The 22,596-nt window shown below is 39.2% G+C and overlaps 1 gene segment (V, D, J or C); it reads left to right on the top strand.

Moving 5' to 3' along the window:
- The first annotated feature begins 19,639 nt into the window (after positions 1–19,639).
- LOC148120391 (immunoglobulin heavy variable 3-7-like) lies at positions 19,640–20,275 on the top strand. The segment is given in 2 exon segments: positions 19,640–19,761; positions 19,861–20,275. Coding segments are annotated over 2 exon segments (426 nt in total).
- Positions 20,276–22,596: the final 2,321 nt, after the last annotated feature.

A 22,596-nucleotide genomic window follows, 5' to 3' on the forward strand; every position in this document is an offset into this window, starting at 1 on the left:
CTCAAACCAGCAGGGAATATGGAGGACCACAGGTAATCCAAAAAAGAGAGGTGGTCACTTAAGAAAGAAACTCGGAAGTTCACGAATATGCTGCACCTGCACCTTTTGATGTAATAAAATTTGGTTCTTTTACACAAGGAAATCTTCAGGAGTACCCTTTACCTCTAAAAACCTATTAATCTTGCCTTTTAATTGCACACTAAACATCTTTCTTCCCCCACAATACTCTAAGATGACTAATTGCTTTTTGTCAGACAAATCAGCACTATATATATATACATACATACATCATGTATGTCATACATCATGTCATCAGGTGTCTAAAATTATGAAACCTGTTGACTGTAAATTTTGTAAGATAGCTTGGGAATTTTGAATAATCTTTAATTAATCCTCTTTATTTTTAAATTTGTGGTATAGAAACTACAACTTACCTGAGATGATGTTAATTTCCACAGTTAGATCAGAAATGAGCCATCCACAGTTTTATACTTCTAAACAATTAGGAGCTTATAAATGTGAACAGTTTTTAAGATTGTTGCAAGATTTTATTTTTCAGCCTTTGCATTTTGGTATAAATTAGCTTGTACCTCAAAGTCAAAACAAATGAATAGCCTGGTTTCTCATGTGTGAGCTAGAAAAATGCCTTCAGAGAAGCCGTGTGGTTGTGGGCTCCATGATAATGGATCATAAATGTGGGACTGGTTTAAAACTGAAAAGAAAACTTTTTCATCTTAGGCTAAGGCTTCGCCAGAAATTCATGCATTGACACCAAAAGTGTGTGACAAAGCCTGGAGACCATATTGACTACATTTTTAGAATTCCGACAGCAGAACACATAACAGTGAATTCAATAACTCCACACTATGTTGAATCCAGAGGATCCAAGGTCATATTTTCCAGGGTCAATGTGAGGATCAACCTACATGGTTACTCCTGAAATGGATGGAAAGGGTAAAATTTAGTGAGTTTGTTTGACATAAAATATATCAGAACCAATACCTCTATTCTAATCTCAAGGATTTAACTTTGGAATGAGAACATCCAGAACATTTTATGGAGAGCCTACCCATATTAATTAAAAGACTTCTCATATCCACATTATGGTTAATATATTATTGAACAAATGGGCACAGGCAAAGTGTTACCTATGGTGTAGAAAAAAGAGTAGCAGTTGCTAATAGAGATGCCCTTGAAATTCCCTTCTCTTCAGTTTTTCCTCTGATTTGTTCTAAATAATTTGTAGAAAAGGAGATACCTAGATGGCACCAGAATAACTGTATTTGCAGCATGAGGCCTGAAAGTGTAGGCAGGATTGATATGTGTTTCCCCTAATTCTGAATGATTATGATATAATGTCACCTTAGAGTATAGTCACAACTAAATAAATTTGAAAAGATATTTTACAAAACATGTATATGATTTTCTGCAAATAAATTTTCTGAAAATGAGAAGCCTCTTTAAATCAAAGGGCACAGTCCATAAGACAAAAAGATAGCCTAGTGGATGGGAAAAGATCTTCACCATCCCCACTTAAGACAAAGGGATAATCTTCAAAATACATAAACAACTCAAGAAATAAGACATTAAAATTCAAATTAACACAATTAAAAATGGGGTACTGAATTGAACAGAGAATTTTCACCAGAAGAATCTCAAATGGCCAAAAGATATTTAAGGGAATGTTCAACATCCTTAGCTATCAGGGAAATGCAAATCAAAACATTTCCGAGATACAGTCTTACACCCGTCGGAATGGTTAAGGTCAAAAACACTAATGATAGCTTATGCTGGAGAGGATGTGCAGTAGGGAAACACTCATCCATTGCTGATAGGAATGCAAACTTATAAAACCACTTGGGAAATCAGTATGGTGGTTTCTCTGAGAATTGGGAATCAACTTAGCTCAGGATACAGCAATACCACTTTTGGTCATATACCCAAAAGGTGATCAATTGTACTACAAAGTCATTTGTTCAACTATGTTTATAGCAGCATTATTTGTAATAGACAGAATCTGAAAACAGCTTAAATGCACGTCAGTCTTAGAATGGATAGAGAATATGTGGCATATTTACACATTAGAATACTATTCAGGGGTAGAAAATCAATGGCATTTTGAATTTTAAACATGCAATGGATGAATTTAGAAAACACGATACTGAGTGAGGTAACCCAGATTCAAAAAAGATGAATATGATATGTACTCACTCATGAGTGAATACTAAGTATAAAAAAAGGACATTCAGCCTACAGTTCATAATCATAGAGAAGCTAAGAAATAAGGTGAGACCCAAGAAAAATATATGAGACCCACATGGAAATTGTAAATGGACAGGATTGGCTGTCGGGGATGGGAGTGGGGGGGATTAAGAGGGGAGGGTAGGAGGAGAAGAGGAGGGTAGAGCTGGAGGGTGGAGGAGAACTTGCAGGAATGGGACAGTTGAGATGGAGGAAGGACAAAGATGAGAGCAAGGAAAGAGATCTTGATTGAAGGAGCCATTATAGTATTAGCAGAAACCTAAATCTAGAGAAATTTCAAGGAATCAAAAAGAATGACCCCCATAGGAGCCTGAACAACAGAGGAGAGGGTTCTGAACTTGACTTGCCCTGTAGTCAGACTGATGATTTTCTTAAATATGACCATTGAGCAGCAACTGATGGAGGCAGGCGCAGAGATCCACATTGGAGCACTGGACTGATCTCCCAAAGTCTAGTTGAAGAGTGAAAGGAATGGGAATATGATCAAGGAGGTTAAGACCATGGTGGGTTAACCCACTGAAAGAGTTTGCCTGAGCTAATGGCAGTTTAACAACACCAGCTGAACTGGGAAGGAACAAAAATAGGACCAAACCAGTTCCTCTGAATGAGGATGACATTGTCATGGCTGGGGCAGACTGAGGGACCACTGGCATGGCACATAGATTATCCCTACTGCTTGTACTGGCTTTTTGGGATCCTTTTCTCTTTGAATGTATACCTTGCTCAGCCTAGATATGGTAGGGAGGGCCTTGGACCTTCCATAAGACAATGTGCCTTATCCTCTCTGAGGTATATATGGTGGTAGGGGGGGAGGATGTGTGGAGGGGATGGGAGAAGGGGAGGGAGTGGAACTTCGATTGGTATGTTTTCAAAAAAATCTAATAAATTAAAGAAAAATAAAATAAGTGAAGAACTCCACCAACTCTTATTTGGATGGTAAGATAGTTCCAGATAAAGTTGCCTACCAAGTTATTTGATATTTACCAGTGTTCCTAAATCATTTGCTTTCTGGATTTATTGTTTTGAGCCTCAGTTAGATAGTTTATATTATTTTCCTTTATTCTTTAGTATCTCTACGTATAATATTATTTCATCCATCTCCTCCTAAATCTGGCAAACATGGGACTCTAGCAACTTTATACTTATTTAAGCACAGTTAGTGCTGCCCATATGTGCATGTGTGTGAACCCATGGACTGCAATATTGGAAGCATACCAGTGACCATACCCTCAAAAAAGAGGGACTATATCCCTTGTCTAGGAAAATACATTTCCATCTGCTCCTCAGTAAGAAGTAGGGCGAAGGAATTATCAACCCTCTCTATACCAAGGTTTTGTTGGGCTTGGCTCTAGTTAGGATTATACAGACATCAGCCATTATGAGTCCATGATTGTAATATTCATGGCATGTCCAGAAGACAGCATTTCACAGCACCCCTCCCTGTGTTCCACTCTTTACATTCTTCCTTTCTCTTCTTCATTACTGTTCTCTGATCCTTGGAGGAACTAGAAGTAATCTGAAAATCTTATATCACACAATATATTGAAGATTAGGAAGGGCAGTTTCTGCCTTATAGAAAATCCAGATTGTGTGTTTGAGACTCTGTGTATGTGGTGTTCTGACTTCTATTTTGTAGGCTCAGAACTAGAATAGAAGTCAAGAAAGGAAAAGACATCTTAAGTGATGGGCAAGAGGGAAATGACACAGGATAAGACAGAGGTTTTGTCAAAGGCTTAAAGTTCTTGTCAAATAGGTCTTTCACATCCTTGGTTAGAGTAACCCCAAGATATTTTATGGTGTTTGTGGCTATCGTGAAAGGTGATGTTTCTCTGATTTCCCTCTCCGTTTCTTTATCCTTTGTGTATAGGAGTGCCACTGATTTTTTGGAGTTGATCTTGTATCCTGCCACGTTACTAAAGGTGTTTATCAGCTGGAGGAGTTCTTTGGTAGAGTTTTTGGGGTCGCTTATGTACACTATCATATCGTCAGCAAATAACGAAATTTTAACTTCATCCTTTCCAATTCGAATCCACTTGATCTCCTTATGTTGTCTTATTGCTATTGCTAGAACTTCAAGCACTATATTGAAGAGGTATGGAGAGAGTGGACAGCCTTGTCGTGTTCCTGATTTTAGTGGAAAGGCTTTGAGTTTCTCTCCATTCAATTTGATGTTAGCTGTCAGCTTGCTGTATATTGCTTTTATTATATTTAGGTATGATCCTTGTACCCCAGTATCTCCAACACCTTTATCATAAATGGGTGTTGAATTTTGTCAAATGCTTTTTCAGCATCCAATGAAATGATCATATGTTTTTTTTCTATCAGTTTATTTATATGATGGATTACATTGATAGATTTGCGTATGTTGAACCATCCCTGCATCTCTGGAATGAAGACCTTGAGAGAACAATAATTAAGTTTATATGGAAAAACAAAAACCCAGGATAGCCAAAACAATCTTATACAATAAAGGAACTTCTGGAGGCATTACTATCCCTGACTTCAAACTCTATTACAGAGCTACAGTATTGAAAACAGCTTGGTATTGGCATAAGAACAGAGAAGTCGACCTATGGAATCGAATAGAAGACCCAGATACTAACCCTCAAACCTACGAACACCTAATTTTTGACAAGGGAGCTAAAGGTATACAATGGAAGAAGGAAAGCGTCTTTAACAAATGGTGCTGGCATAACTGGATGTCAACCTGTAGAAGAATGAAAATAGATCCATATCTATCACCATGCACAAAACTCAAGTCCAAATGGATTAAAGACATCAACATCAATCTGTCCACTTTGAACCTGATAGAAGAGAAAGTGGGAAGTAGTCTACAAGATATAGGCACAGGAGGCCACTTCCTAAGTAGGACCCCAGCAGCACAGACAATAAGAGAAACAATGAATAAATGGGACCTGCTGAAACTGAGAAGCTTCTGTAAAGCAAAGGACACTGTCAGTAAGACAAAAAGGCTGCCTTCTGACTGGGAGAAGATCTTCACCAACCCCTCATCAGACAAAGGTCTGATCTCCAGAATATACAAAGAACTCAAGAAACTAGACACTAAAACTCTAATTAACCCAATTAAAAAATGGGGTACTGATTTGAACAGAGAATTCAAAACAGATGAACTTCGAATGGCCAGAAGACACTTAAGGTCATGCTCAACCTCCTTAGCGATCAGGGAAATGCAAATCAAAACCACTTTGAGATACCATCTTACACCTGTCAGAATAGCTAAAGTTAAAAACACCAATGATAACCTATGCTGGAGGGGATGTGGAATGAGGGGAACACTCATCCATTGTTGGTGGGAATGCAAAGTTGTGCAGCCACTTTGGAAATCAGTGTGGAGGTTTCTCAGGAAACTGGGAGTCAACCTCCCTCAGGACCCAGCAATTCCTCTCTTGGGAATATACCCTAGAGATGCCCAAACATACTACAAAAGCGTTTGTTCAACTATGTTCATAGCAGCACTATTTGTAATAGCCAGAACCTGGAAACAGCCTAGGTGCCCCTCAATAGAAGAATGGTTAAAAAAGGTGTGGAACATATACACATTAGAGTTTTACTCAGCGGTAAAAAATAATGACATCTTGAATTTTGCATGCAAATGGATGGACATAGAAAACGCTTTACTGAGTGAGGTAAGCCAGACCCAAAAAGAGGAACACGGTATGTATTCACTCATAAGTGGATTCTAACCATAATTAAAGGTCTTTGAGCCTATTATTCGTGATCCTAGAGAAGCTAAATAAGAAGACGAACCTGATGAAGATTATTTACCTATCCGCCAGGAGGTAGGAAATAGTCAAGAGTCCCAGGTAACCTTGGGTGCATGGGGGGGTGGGAGGGTTGATGGAAGGGGAGAGGGTTAGAGAGAAGGGAGTAGGGGAGGAATGGAGAAAGCTCGGTTGACCGGGATGGGGGAAGGGAGGAAGGATGAATGTGGGATCAGGGAAGAATATATTTCAACTAAGGGAGTCATATTAGAGTTTACAGGAAACTTGATTATATATGGGATCCCAGGTCCAAGGAGAGATCCCCAGATTGTTCTCTGGACAGAGGAGGGGGTGCCTGAACCGGCCTTGGCCCGTGACCATACTGATGAATATTTTGCTTATCACCATAGATCCCTCATCTGGCGTTGGATGACGATACAGATGGAGGCCCGCGTTGGAGCACCGAACTGAGCCCCCCAAGATCCAAACAAGGAGCAAAAGGAGGAAGAAAATGACGAAGGACTGCGAGGGATACTATCACCCACTGATACAAGGGGTCGGATCTAATGAGTGTTTACCAAGGCCAGATGGACCGTGACTGAACGAGCATGTGATCCAACCAGATTCTCTGAATGTGGCCGGATTTTCTGAATGTGGCTGGCCTGCAGTCTTTCCGAGAAGCCATTGACAATGACACTGGGACTGGTTTCCTCTGCATATACTGGATTTTTGGGATCCAGTCTGTTTGGATGCTCACCTTCCTGGACCTGGAGTGAGGGGGGAGGAACTTGGACTTCCCACAGGGCAGGAGACCCTGACTTCCCTAGGGGACAAAGAGGGAGGAGAAGAGGGAGGGGGGGAGTGGGAGGGCGTTGGGAGGAGGGGCGTAAATGGAAACTTTTTATAATTTAATAAAATTACAAAAAAAAGACAGAGGTTTTGAAATGAAATGTTGGGTGTAATGAGAGAAAGGGGATGAGTGGGTAGAAAGCATGAGAATTTGGGAAAATAAAAAGAGTCTTCTGACAATGCCAAACTGATGCCAAAGTTCTGTGTTTTGTTGCAAAAATTTATTAAGTTTCCCCATTATACTGACTATATAAATATGCAGAAACAAAAACTGACCTAAGACACATAGAAGACAGCCATGTGTGCCTGCTTTCAATTTGAGGGAAAAAAGGCACAGTGGGGAATAGGAAGTGATCTTAGGGAAAATTTCAGGATGCAAAGAATTAAGTGCTGCAAATATAAATATATCTCCATAGCAATTACTAATAGGAAGACAGACTATCACAAAGATGTTTCATTTGCAATCTTCTTGGGGCCATAGGACAGCATTTCTCAGAACTGAGGAAAATTCAGAAAAGTCTCAAGTGTTCCTGTCACAGAGGAGTTTTACTTCGTGGTAGGTGTGATACTACTCAAGATCCTCCTCAGGAAGAAGCCATGTCCAGCAGAGACAAAGGAAGAGACAGAGATAAAATCTACAAACACAGAAGTGTGGAACTTTTCAAATGCACATTGATCCTATAGAGACATGACAGTGTGGAAAAACAACATTTTCTATGCATAAGGTGAAAAAGCCACTAAGTACAGTGTGGTGAATTCCTAAGAAGGAAAATATGTACACAGATCTATGTTAATGCTTCAATTTCTACAACTGTCATCAGTGTGTGTGAGAACTTATATCTGCGCTGAGTACTGCCTTCTGTCCAGGTCCAATTACAGAGCCTGCTATAACAGGAAGATATGCAAATAAGTCTTCTCTCTACCTATAAAATCCAGGCCTGCCCTGACTCTGCAGCTTGGGAAGAGGAGACCAGTCTTGGATTCCCAAATCCTCCCAGTCAGGGTTCAGCACTGAACACAGGCCACTCACCATGGACTTAGGGCTTATTCTGGTTTTCTCTGTCCTTATTTTAAAAGGTAATTCATATAGATGAGATACTGTGTTTTGTGTGGACATGAGAAAGAGAAAAAAAAAGTATTTTGTGTCAGTTTTCTAACCAGAATTCATTGTGTTTACAGGTGTCCAGTGGGAGGTGCAATTGCTGGAGTCTGGGGGAGGCTTAGTGCAGACTGGAAAGTCCCTGAAACTCTCCTGTGCAGCCGCTGGATTCTCCTTCAGTAGCTAATGGATGAATTGGGTCTGCCAGGCTCCAGGGAAGGGGCTGGAATGGGTTGCAAAAATTAATCAAGGTGGTGATACCACCAGGTATGCCAACGCTGTGAAGGGCCGGTTCACAATCTCCAGAGACAATGCCAAGAACACTCTGTACCTGGAAATGAGCAGTCTGAGGTCTGAGGACACAGCCATGTATTACTGTGCTAAGACACAGTGAGTGAATTTTACTGTGAGCTCAGACAAAAACACATCTGTGGGAAACACGGATCCAGCAGGGGGAGCTGAGAGCACTTAGAGATCTGGGGCACAGAAGATCCTGCTCAGAGAAGCATGGCAGACTGGACTTCTCTGTGTCTACCCTTCCTCTCCATATCTCACTTAAATATTTTCTCTACAGGAATAGTGTATAGTAATCCTTGAATGTCCAAATGTTTATTCAAAATCCGTTTCCAGTTATGTTTATTTATTATAGTGTTTCTCCTTGTTTCCCTTTATCTCCCTCAGTCTACCTATTTCTCCCCCCTCTCTCTTTCTCTCTCTTTCTCCCTCTTTCTTTCTTTTGATTTTTCTTTCTTACTTCTCTCCCTGTGTGTTTATTTGTGTGTGTGTGTGTGTGTGTGTGTGTGTGTGCTGACATATGATGCATTTCTCTAGCAATCTGTACCACTTGTTTTGAGACAAATTCCCTCACTGGGCCTGGATCTCAATGACCGGATAGTCTGGTCCCAGTGATGGTTTTGTCTACACATTCCCTATATGGTATATCTGGTTGGCTACCACACCCATTTCTCTTTTTTCATTATATATTCTGAGTTATGTGTTCAGAACTCACTGAAAAGTTCTAGTGTGGCAAAAACTTTAATTTCACATCCCCATAATATTTGTTTTTGAAATTTAGGATGTGCTTTGACCTGAACAAAACGCATATCATCATACAGAACAAAATGATCCTGTTCAGTGACCAGCATCAGTTTGTGAAGAAGCCAAAGAAGATTGTAAATCCTAGAAGTTGAAGGTAGCTCAGAGCCACATGTGAGTCTAGTGGACCCTGTGGTATGTGTTTATCTCCATGAGCACTACACTACCCACACAGAAACATATACCCCTAATTAAAACAGTGTATTTTTTTTAAAAAGTCTCATTAAATGCTATGGTTTAGCCCAATGGTCTAGTTCTTGTGTAGCTTATATTAGACTTTGATTCAAATGGTAATATTTCAAAATATATTTATCATTTTGAATAATAAATACTGCATTTGAAACCTCACTACCCCCTGTTAAGTTTATAACATGGTTTCTGTCATTCAAGAGAACAGTTCAATTTTTCTTTCCAAGAAAATATCCTTTCTCTCACTACTCTAAGTTTTGAATCCGGAGGTTAACAGATAGCTCCAGCAACCCAGAGTTGAGAGGTGATGTACTCATGAGCACACATTGTTCTGCCCTCCCTCCTTTGATTGAGATGATTAACCATGACTGGTGAAAGTGGGCAGAAGAGGTTACATAAAGCTCACATTTCTAACAACGGCAGAAGTGGATCTTAAATCCAAAATAATTAGTTGCCTGTAACCAATGATATGAGTGCCATTTATGCAAGAAAAGAATGAGATCATTTGATATAAGAATGGAGGGAAAGAGATGCCTTTGCTGTTGAAATAGGAATGTGGTTCTACTAAGACATTATGAAATTGTGGGTGTCCCTCAGAGAATAACACAAGGCAATGTGACCCTGAAATCTCACTTCTGGAAGAGCAGACAGAAGAAGCAGTGTTGGTGTAGAAAAACAGGAAAGGAGGGAGGATAGAAAAGAAGAGATATAATTAGAGAAGAGGCCAGAAAGATCAAAGTAGTGAGAGAAAGAAGAGAGAGGGTAGTGGGATGAAACAATGTAATCATAGTACATTATAAATGAGCATGGTGTTTGTTTTTAAGTAGAATGAATGACAATTGCGGAAAAAGAAAATTTTCAAATATCTTATGATGTTAATATACATATATCCATCTGCCCTTGTACTTGTGTTTGTGGGAAGGATTGTCTCTGTTGTATATCTGTCTGTGTGTATATGCCTGAGTGTCTATGTGCTTCTTCAGAGATGCATACTTACTCATTATCTATAAACAGCTTACATTACAGAGGTTACTGCAACATCATCTGACCACAGAAACCTGCCCTGAGATCAGGTGAGCAGAAAGATTGGGATTTCAGGTTTGACTCAGGCTCAGGGCCTCCCTTACTATGAGTAAGCCTCTGAAGACATTTCAGTTTCTTAAGATCCCACTGACTCTCAAAGTACCAGAGGCAGAGAACACAGCTCAGCAGGACCCATCTTCCTCTTTTACATGTGTGGCAGACACTCTAACTCTTATGTGCAGTCTGCTCTTATTTTTCTTTTCATTCAGGTGTGTGTAGTTGAACAAGAGTAGTGAGATTCCAGCACATGCTATGGTTCAACTACGCAGAAGTCTTGAAAAGATAATGCAGTCCAGAATGAGAATAGGAGTCACCAGCTGAGGGTGCAGTTTCCATACTTCTCCTTGTTCTCTTCCTTCTATTTTCTTTGTTTGGTTTGATTTATCCTCAGTATCCCAACATTCTCAAATTTACGCTAAGAAAATTGATCCTTTTGTTTGTGTTTGTTTTTGTGTATTCGAGATAGGATTTCTCTGCTGCTTTGGATTCTTTCTTGGAACTAACACTTGTACACCACGCTGGCCTCAAGTTTACAGAGATCAACCTGCCTCTGCCTCCTGAGTGCTGGGATATAAGGTGTGCACCACCACCACCCGGCAGCAAATTAATCCTTTACAGAATCAGTTATAAGTGCTGGGCATTAAGGAAGAATAATTTGCAGTTCCTGGTGTTTATTTTATTAATGAATAAATGCAGTCATCAAAAATTATTTTTGGTAGAAAGATCTGATGTTTTAAAAGGTTGAACTAGGCTTGTATCTCTGTGATAAAGTGCTTTGTGCCAATACGAAAGATCTTAAGTTTAAGAACCAAGCTCACTGAAAGATAAGAATTAAGCACTTAGGGAAATATTATTTCTCACTTTCAGAGACTTAAAAGTGGCACTGTCATGGATGGAAAATGAATAGAAGTTCCCAAAGTTAGTGCAGTTGGGAAATATCAGAGAAGGAACAAGTCTACAGGAGTTCATCTCTTGAGTTCCATAGCAAACAGTTCATTCAAGATCTGCAGCATCCGTGGTACCGTTCTAAACAACTACAAACTGTAAATCCAATGCCAGGTAAGGACACTGTTCAAATTGCTAAAAATGTTAATTGGCTAGACTGTGTGTGCACAATACATGGCTTGCATGTGTGATTAGAGGCTAGTGTTGATTTTGAGTACGTTTACCAGTTGATTTCTACCTTATTTTTCAGAAAAGATAACACAGTGATCCTGGAGCACAAATAAGCAGGCAGAATCTTTGGATGGCAAGACTTAGAGTACCTCCAGTCACAATGCCCCCCAGTGCTGGGAATATATGTTAAACCGACACAACCAGATTCTAAGCTAAATGTTGTGAATCAAGCTAGGATACTAATACTGGAAATTAGGTGTCTTACTACTGAGCCATCTCTTGAGCCATAAATATTATCACAATACATTGATAAACAAACTCATTCATCAAAGCAAATAAGTGTGTTATATAATAATTTTAAAAGAGAAAACATATTGCCAATTATGAATTTTAAAACAATTAACTGTCTATATGGAAATGAATGCCTCACATCCAAACCCATATATGTCCTCATAAATGACCCTTAAAACTCTGACTTTTTATGGAATTCTGGAATTGGGGGAATAGGAAGGATCTGCAAAAGAAAATAATTATCAGGATATATTGTGTTGAAATTTTTTAAGGAAATAAATTCATTGAATATTGACTACACTGAAGTTGTTGGTTAGGCATGGTGAAACATAGCCTTAATCCATTCAATGGGGAGTGAGAAGCAATAATGTCTCTCATAGCTTGATCTATATAGAAAGTCCAGACCACCAAGATTACCCTGTCAAATTAGAAGTAAGTCATCCACTCTACCTGTATATTGAAGGGTGTTTCTGATTGTGGGTATGTTGGATGGGTATGGGACTGTATATGGAAGTGGGACTTTCATCATTTTCTGTGTCTGTGTCTCTGTCTGTGTGTGTTGGAATGTGTGGCTGCATCTGGAAGGGAGATTCTGTGTGTGGCTGTGTTTCTAGTTGATCAGGCTGTCATGTCCCTTACTTTCCTATTTTCATGAGAAGAATTTTCCATTGTCCTACATTGTGATCTATTAATGTGATCAACACTATGAAAAAAACTAACATGTGAATGAAAGGGTTTTTGTCATCTTAATTCTCAAAATGTATCATGAGGAAAGTCAGGACATTAAATCAAGGTACAAACCTGAAGGTGGGAATGAAATCAGAAACCAGTAACTTTGCTTACCAACTTGCTCTCCATGGTTGTTCAGACTGCTTTCTTATACAAACCAGGAACACCTTCTCATGGATGGCATCTTCAACATCAGCCTGGGGCCCTCTTATATCAGTCATTAAACAAGAAAAGTCTTGCATGCAGACCGAAATGATGAAGGCATGTTTCCCAAAAGGGGTTCTTTGTTCCCTAATGACTATGTTTTGTATTTTATTGACAGAATTCTAACTACAACACAAATAGACAGCATGATATTGTCATGATAATGTGGCCCATTAAATGACTGCCATTTGTCCACCACATAGGAAAAAATGAATGATGAAACACTTAAGAAGAAGGATCCACCTCTCAAATAGAAGATAATTATAAATAATGTTTAATTTAACCATGAACTCACTCCCTTTGCAAGCGACTTTTGCTTTGTAACTTCCTTCTAGGCAGAATCACAGAAAAAAAAATAACCCAGGTAGCAAGAGAGGACGGAATATAGATAGAGATTATCTCTTCAGTAACCAAAGTCAAAAATACCTGAATAAGTCAGCAAAAATGTTCTCAAATATATTATCAGAAATATATCTGTGATATCCTTTCCCAATTTTTGTAACCACAATGAAAATATCAGACAAACCCAAGATTAGACATAGTAAACATTTCTGAGAAATATTCTTTTAACCTCCAGAATACCATGAATAAGAAGAACACAACACTCATAGTGTTGTTTTTCAGTCAGTATTTGCAAGGATGACTGTCTCATCTATCTTATGTTCGAGCCCCAACACTACCACTGACAGTAAACAGATTATGCACAAAAAATGAGGGAAATAAAATGTGGGGTTTCAATACATAGGAAATGGTGGATGTTCTCCAGGATCTGACAGGGCAGGTTGGTTACAGCTCCTCATTTCCATTCCCTGGTGATTTACATTACCAAGGCATGTGAAGATCGCAGGAAAGTGCCTTGTCCTCTATGGTTATGCTCACCACAAGTCAAACAGTTCTGACTGTGCAAGCATGCCCTCCTTCCATGTTTGTTATCATGATGTCTTTTTAATTCTTCAGATCACATAACCCTCAATCCTGGTTGCATGCAACTTTATTTCACGGGGTGTTATGAACTGCTGGCTTTCTCCTCTCTTACCAATGCTATAATCATGGAACCTGGGCTCTTATGTGCTACAACCTGAGGACAGAGAAAGCGAGATATAAAAATGTAAGGAGAAAAGCAGAATGAGCCTGTGTTTCAATACCCTGTCTGAGGATAGGTGGGCCCTGTGTCAGATCAGTGACATTCCTGGACAGCAAGGGGCACTGAGCCGCGGGCAGACATACATCAGAGGAGTGAGTTTGCTCCTGGCCCATGGCAGAAGCTGGGCAAGGAGGAATTCAGACTTTCCCCGAACCCCTTGACTCCTGGTCACCCTGCAGTGGTGGTTCCACCCTGCTAAGTTCTCTCACCGCCCATCCCAGCTTTCGTCCAGGTACACCTTCCTCCATCCCTCCTTTTCCCCTGGAGCCATAAAATTTCCCCAGCTAAGCAGCATTGCAAGCTGGCCTGGGCAGTAAGTGCAACCTGGCAGGAGGCAGTACCTGTGTTTCAATAGCTTGCCTGAGTAAAGGTAGGCCTTCTGTCAGTGAGGTCCCTGCACAACAAGGGAAGCTGACCTGATATCAGAAGATCCAATAGAGAGCATTTGAAGGAAGAGATGGGCAGAGGCCAAGGCAAGAACTCCTCCAACAATCTGAAAAACAACATGAAAACATCAAATTCCAACGACCCTACAATAGAAGAACTTGAACACCTTAATCCAGAAGAAGTGGAAAAAGGTGCCATTATGAAAGCAATAGAGTCCCTTAAACATGATATGAATAACTCCCTTAAAGAATTGGATGAAAACTATAACAAAAAGTTTGAAGAAATGAGTAAAAAACTGGATGAGAAGTTTAACAAAAAGTTTGAAGAAATGAGTAAATCCATGAATGATATCCTGGGAAACCAAGAAAAAAACAATCAAACAGGTAATGGAAACAGTTCAAGAATTGAAAACTGAAATGGAGGCAATGAAGAAAAAACAAACCGAGGGCCAGCTGGATATGGAAAATCTAGGTAAACGAACAGAGACTACAGAATCAAGCATAACCAATAGAATACAAGAGATGGAAGAATGAATCTCAGATTCTGAAGACACCATAGAGAAAATAAACGCTCTGATCAAAGAAAATTGCAAATCCAACAAATTCTCATCACAAAACATTCACGATATCTGGGATACAATAAAAAAACTAAATCTGAGAATAATAGGGATTGAAGAAGGAGAAGAATTGCAGATCAAAGGCCCAGAAAATATATTCAACAAAATTATAGAAGAAAACTTTCCAATCTAAAGAACAATATTCCTATGAAGGTTCAAGAAGCACGCAGAACACCGAATAGACTTGATAAAAAAAATCCCCTCACCATATAATAATCAAAACTCAAAAAGTACAGATTAAAGAAAGAATATTAAGAGCTGCAAAGGAAAAAGGTCAAGTAACTTATAATGGTAAACCTATCAGACTTACACCAGACTTCTCTATGGAAACCATGTAAGTTTCCTGGATAGAAGTACTATCCAGGAAAGAGGTACTGGATAGAGGTACTGCAGAAACTAAGAGACGATGGATTCAAACGCAGACTACTATACCCAGCCAAGATATTGTTCATTATCAATGGAGAAAACAAAATATTCCAGGATAAAAACAAATTTAAACAATTCGTAGCCACAAATCCAGCCTTACAGAAAGTAATAGAAGGACAATAGCAACCCAAGGAACTCAACATTGTCAACACTGCCTACAATAACTCAGAAATTTAGCGACCCTTCACAACTACAACTCAAAGAAGGGAAACACACAAACTCTACTACAAACAAAAAATAAAAAAAAATAAAAAAAATAATGAGTGGAGTCAACAATCACTGGTCATTAATATCACTCAATATTAATGGACTCAACTCACCTATAAAAAGGCACAGACTAAGAGATTGGATACGAAAAAAGGATCCAACATTCTGCTGTTTACAAGAAACACACCTCAACCACAAAGACAGACATCTACTAAGAGTAAAGGGTTGGGAAAAGGTTTTTCAAGCAAACAGATCTAAGAAACAAGTGGGTGTGGCCATTTTAATTTCCAACAAAATTGACTTCAAACTAAAATCAATCAGAAGAGATGGTGACAGACATTTTATACTCATAACAGGAACAATTCATCAGGAGGAAGTCTCAATCCTAAATATCTATGCCCCTAAAAAAATAGCACCCACTTAGGTAAAAGAAAAACTTTCAGAACTCAAGGCAGTCATCAAACCACACACAGTAATAGTAGGAGACTTCAACACAACTATCTCGCCAATGGACAGGTCAATCAGACAGAAACCCAACAGAGAAATAAGAGAATTACTAGAGGTAATGAATCAAATGAACTTAACAGACATCTATAGAATATTCCACCCAAATAGGAAAGAATATACCTTCTTCTCTGCAGCTCATGGAACCTTCTCGAAAATTGACTACATACTCGGTAACAAAGCAAACTTCTACAGATACAAAAAAATATTAGTAACCACCTGTGTCTTGTCAGATCACCGTGTAATGAAGTTAGAATTCAATAACAATTCGAACACCAGAAAGCCTACAAACTCATGGAAGCTGAACAGTCAACTACTGAATCACCCCTGGGTCAAGGAAGAAATAAAGAAAGAAATTAAAATCTTCCTTGAAATCAATGAAAATAAAGACACAACATACTCAAACTTATGGGACGCTATGAAAGCAGTGCTAAGAGGAAAGTTCATAGCACTAAGTGCCCACATAAAGAAAATGTAGAAAGCACACATTGGAGACTTAACAGCACACCGGCAACCTCTAGAAAAAAAAAAAGAAGCAGATTCACGCAGGAGGAGTAGAAGACTGGAAATAATCAGACTGAGGTCTGAACTCAACAAACTAGAAACACAGAAAACAATCCAAAGAATCAATGAAACAAAAAGTTGGACGCTGGAGAAAATCAAGAAGATTGACAAACCCCTTGCCAAATTAATCAAACGGCAGAGAGAGAACACTCAAATAAATAAAATTAGAAATGAAAAGGGGGACATAACCACAGACACAGAGGAAATTCAGAGAATCATTAGATCTTACTACGAAAGTTTATGTGCCACAAAGTTGGAAAAAGTACAAGAAATGGATTGGTTTTTAGATAAGTGCCATTTGCCAAAATTAAATCAAGACCAGGTGAACAATCTAAATAGACCTGTTAGTCGCGAAGAATTAGAAACTGTTATCAAAAACCTCCCGACCAAAAAAAAAAAAAAAACCCCAGGACCAGATGGTTTTAATGCAGAATTCTACCAGAAATTCCAAGAAGAGCTAATACCTATACTCCTTAAGTTATTTCACAATATAGAAAGAGAAGAGTCATTTCCAAATTCTTTTTATGAAGCTACAGTTACCCTGATACCAAAACTGCATAAAGACAAAACAATAAAAGAGAATTGCAGGCCAATCTCACTCATGAACATCGATGCAAAAAGTCTCAACAAAATCCTGGCAAACTGAATCCAAGAACACATTAGAACAATTATCCATTATGATCACGTAGGCTTCATCCCAGAGATGCAGGACTGGTTCAACATACGCAAATCTATCAATGTAATCCATCAGATAAATAAAGTGAAAGAAAAAAACATATGATCATTTCATTAGATTCTGAAAAAGCATTTGACAAAATTCAGCATCCCTTTATGATAAAGGTGTTGAAGAGATTGGGGATACAAGGATCATACCTAAATATAATAAAAGTTATTTACAGCAAGCCGACAGCTAACATCAAACTAAATTGAGAGAAACTCAAAGCCATTCCATTAAAATCAGGAAAACGACAAAGCTGTCCACTCTCCCCATACCTCTTCAATATAGAGCTTGAAGTTCTAGCAATAGCAATAAGACAACCTAAGGGGATCAAGGGGATTCGAATTGGAAAGGAAGAAGTTAGACTCTCGTTATTTGCAGACGATATGATAATGTACATAAGCGACCCCAAAAACTCTACCAAAGAACTTCTATAGCTTATAAACACCTTTAGTAATGTGGCAGGGTACAAGATCAACTCCAAAAAATCAGTTGCCCTCCTTTACAAAAAGGATAAAGAAGAGAGAAATTAGAGAAACTTCTCCTTTCACAATAGCCACAAATAGCATAAAATATTTTGGGATAACTCTAACTAAGGAAGTGAAAGACCTATTTGTCAAGAAATTTAAGCAAACTTCCACAGATACAAAAACAATAATAGTAACCACCTGTGTCTTGTCAGACCATCATGGATTAAAGTTAGAATTCAACAACAGTGCTACCCCCAGGAAGCCAACAAATTCATGGAAGTTGAACAGTCAACTACTGAATCACTCCTGGGTCAAGGAAGAAATAAAGAAATTAAAGTCTTCCTTGAATTTAATGAAAATAAAGACACAACATAATCAAACCTATGGGACACTACCCATTTATTTCATATTTAGTAATATCTTTCTTAATAATTTTCTTTGGGGAATTTAAATTCAGCCATTTAATGGGTACCATTTTTTCTTTATTTTGTGGAAATGCAAACCCTAAATATATACAATTAAATTTAATCACATTTGTACCCTATTTTCCTTTCAGTTACCCCCAAATCATCTCCAACATAAATCTTTCAGAATGTATTGACCTCTTTAAGTCTAGTTAATGCTGCTCATGTGTGCATGCATGTGTAGTCAGGCACTGTAGTATAAGAAACCTATAAATGATAACATTTTCAAAAAGAAAGTGTCTCAGTTTTCAGGAAAGATTTGTCTCTAACAGATAATCAGTAAGAGTGAAGGCCTGAGACATAATTTGTACAATGGTTATGACTGGCCTGGTCTTAGGTATGCTTACACAGAAAACAACTGTCACTATGAGTTCATGATGTGAGAGTCATGTCAAATCCAGAATTCAGCAGTTCACAGTGCTCTTCTTTATGCTCAGCCTCATACATTCTTTCCACCTCCTTCTTCTCAGTGTTCTCTGAGCCTTGGAAGAATGCAATTGGAACTGGAACCAGTTATGTCATAAAATATAACAAATATTTAGTAGGGTAAAGACTACCTCTTTCTGTCATATTCAGAACCTAGATTCTCTGTGTCAGGTGTTCTGGCATCTGTTTTGTAGACCTGGTTAGGAGAATGGGAACTCTAGGAAAGGAAGACATCTTAAGTGAGGGGCAAGAATGAAGCACAAGGTAATGTTGGGGCTGTTAAAGTAAACGCTGGCACTGATGATGGAAAGTAGAAGAGTATGAGGAAACCAGACAACTGCTTAAATAACAATAAGGTTTTCCTAAAATTTAATCAAAATTCTGGTTTTGACAATTATATTATTAGGTAGATGAAAACTATTCTAACATAAAATAAAGACAGTCATGAGTTGCCTGGAGTAATGATGACAGAAGATAACAGTGGAGTGGGGAGTTTAAAGGAATCAAAGAGAGAATGGAAAAAAGTGCATTTGATGCTAATGGACATAGGTCTCCTTAGCAAGTGCAAAGCAGTGGAGAGGATTCAATTCTCCTGTAGCATGAGGACAGCATGGCCTCAAAAATAAGTAAAATTCAGAAAATTCCCAAGTGTTCTTGCAACAGAGACTGAGTTATGGTAACAGCATCTGAATGTTTTGACCTTATCAAAGAGCCACATCAGGGAGAATCCATTTACAGCCCAGACTGTAGGAAAAACTGAGCTCCTGTGTAGAAACATTTGTGATTGGCACACTTAATTTCATATATGTACAAAGGAGACCTGATAACAAATATCCACATGTTCTGTAAGCACACACATAAAGGAAATACTGGAGTGCTGTGAATTCTTCATAAGGAAATTGTGAATCCAAAACTACAATTTTGTTTCAATTTCTGTAACTGTCATTGTTGATTTTGATGCCTTATATCTGTTATGAGCCCTGCCTTCCACCAAGGCTCCAACTCTAGAGCAGGAAGACATGCAAATGAGGATTCTCTGTGCCAATGAAAACCAGCACTGCCCTGACTCTGCAACTCATACAGAGGAGCCCAGACCTGTGTTCCCTGGTCCTCTCATTCACTGATCACCACTTGTCAGAGACCATTCACCATGAACTTGGGGCTCAGTTGGCTTTTCCTTGCCATTGTTTTAAAAGGTAATTTATGGAGACCAGATGCTGTGTGCATTTGTGTACATGAGGAAAAAGAAAATTGGATTCTGTGAGAGTTGTCTAATGAGGAATCTCTGTTTGCAGGTGTCCAGTGTGAGGTTCAGCTTGTGGAGTCAGGAGGAGGATTGGTGCAACCTGGAAAGTCCCTGAAACTCTCCTGTGTGGCCTCTGGATTCACCATTAGTGGCTACTGGATGAACTGGGTTCGCCAGGCTCCAGGGAAGGGCCTGGAGTGGGTCGCATCTATTTATGATAGTAATAACATCCACTACGCCGACGCTGTGAAGGGCCGATTCACCATCTCCAGAGACAATGCCAAGAACAGCCTATACCTGGAAATGGGAAGTTTGAAGTCTGAGGACACAGCCATGTATTACTGTGCAAGTGACACAGTGAGTGAAAGCTACTGTGAGCTCAGACACAAACCTCCATGCAAGGTGATCAGGACCAGCAGGGGGCGCTGAGAGCACACGGAGCACTGTGCCAAAGAGGAGCCTGTTCAGAGAGGCATAAAGGGATGGACTCCTCTGTGTCTGGGTTGCATCTCCATATCACATTCTAACATTCTCTCTACAGTAATCCTTGAAGTGTTCTCAGTTTTATTCAATAACTATTTTCCATTGTGACATTCTTTTCTGTTTGTTTATCTTACTGTTTTTGCCCTCTGCCTCTTTACTCTCTCTTTCTTTTGCTCTCCCTCTCTTTCTCCTTCTGGCACCTTTCTGTCCCCTTCCTCCCTCCCTCCCTCCCTCCCTCCCTCCCTCCCTCCCTCCCTCCCTCCCTCCCTCCCTCCCTCCCTCCCTCCCTCTCTCCTCCCCGCTCTGCACATGATTACATATGATGTATTTCTCTATTAATCTGCAGTATATATTCTAGAACTGGGCCTGAAATTTGTCAACTGGCTTGACTGGTTGCCCAAAGAGTCCCAGTGATAATGCTATCTACACACCCCTTAAATAGGACAACTTCTTTCTGGCAAACCCATTCATTTTGCAGTCATGGAGATCAAAGCTAACAGATTCTATTCAGTTGTTCTTCTGTGGCAAGAAACTGAACTACAGAAATATTTTCATGGTACTGTTACCTTATAAATTCAGAATGCACTCTGACCAGAAGAAAATAATCAAGTAGGGCAGAAGTGCTTATGGTTAGGGAAGTGTATCAGATTCTAAGGAAACAAAATATCTTGGAAAGTGTTAACCCAAGTCTCAGGGCAGCACTTCTGTGAGTACAGAGAATCATGTGCCCTCTGTTTGTCTTCATGATAACTACACTACCCACACAGAAGAGTATATATACAATTAAAAATAAAGTATTTCTTTATTCATCCAGTTCTGGGACTTATACCAATGGCTTAGTTCTTGGGTTGTATGTACGAAACCTTGATTCAAATCATAATATTTCAAAAATATAGCCATTTTTGACTAATAAATATTGTGCTTGTAGCATCAATTCTCCTTGTTAAAGGTTAGAACACCATTTATCTCATTCAAGATATCAGTCTCATTTTTCTTCTCATAAAAACTCATTTCTCTCGCTTGTCTTAGAAATGGGTCCACAAGGTAAAACAAGCTCGGGGAACACAGTTATGAAAGGTGATGTCCTCATGGGCAGACAATGTCCTGCCCTCCATCCTCTGATTGCACTCCTTCATCTTGACAAATTCATGTAGGTGGAAGACGTTCCATAGGCCAACATCTCTAATCATCAGAGTCAAGGATATTAAAGCCTAAAGTATAAGTTCCCTGTAACCAATGGTGCAAGTGCCATTTGCTAAAGGAAAGTATTGAAATGTGTGTGAGGGATATAGAGGAAGGGATCCATGTGCTTTATTGATGTGAATATCACTTTATAGTGACATTAACAAATACTATGGTGGTTCTTCAGAGATTTACACATGTAAGACCGTGTTACCCAGGAATCTCACTTCTGGTGAGCAGAAGAAAGAAGCAAACAGGAAGGAAGAGGAGCAGAGGAGACGAGAAGAGAGAAGGGACATGAGAGTGGGAGAAGACAGAACAGTCAAAGTAGTGAGAAGAAAAAGAGAGAGAGTAGTCTGATGAATGAATATAATCACAGAACATTATAAACAATCATGATATTGACATTTTAAGTAGGATGAATGACAGATAGAAACAACATTTTCAAGCAACACAAGTTGTTTATTCACATCTGTCTGTCTTTTCTTGTATGTCTATACTTGTGTAGGTTAATCTGTGCCTTGTTTCTGTGTTTCTTTCTGAGTGCTTATGTGTTTACTCAGGAGATGTTTATTTTCTCATAATATTACATTACACAGGTTACCACAACACCTTTGGAAAACTGAGCTCAGGTCATGTGTCCTGTGGGACTGGGAAAGGGGGTTTTCCTTCAAGTTCTGGACCTTCTTCCCCTGAACAAGTCTCTCCAGACATACTAGTTCCTCTTCCTGCCTCAGATTCCCAGTTCCTCTCTGAATGCCAGAGACTGAAAAACAGCTCAGTAGATTCTGCATTTCTCATTTCAGTGTGGGGCAGACGCTACAATGGTCATGTGCACTCTCTGTTATTATTTTCCATCTTCACAGATGTGGTCCAGACTCTGGATAGGAGCCACCAGCAGAAGATACAGTTTCTTCCTTCTCCTCCTCTCCGTCTTCTCCGTCTTCCCCTTCCATGCCATTTTCCTCTCTCTCTCTCTCTCTCTCTCTCTCTCTCTCTCTCTCTCTCTCTCTCTCCTATGGTTTGTTATGGTTTTATTTGACCTCCCTACTCCTGCCTTATTGATATTGATGCTCATAACATCGATCCTTTACATTTTATTTTTCTATTGTATGATGAT

Source organism: Myodes glareolus, chromosome 11 (assembly GCF_982192425.1).
Source record: "Myodes glareolus chromosome 11, mMyoGla1.1, whole genome shotgun sequence".
Classification (NCBI taxonomy): Eukaryota; Metazoa; Chordata; class Mammalia; order Rodentia; family Cricetidae; genus Myodes; species Myodes glareolus.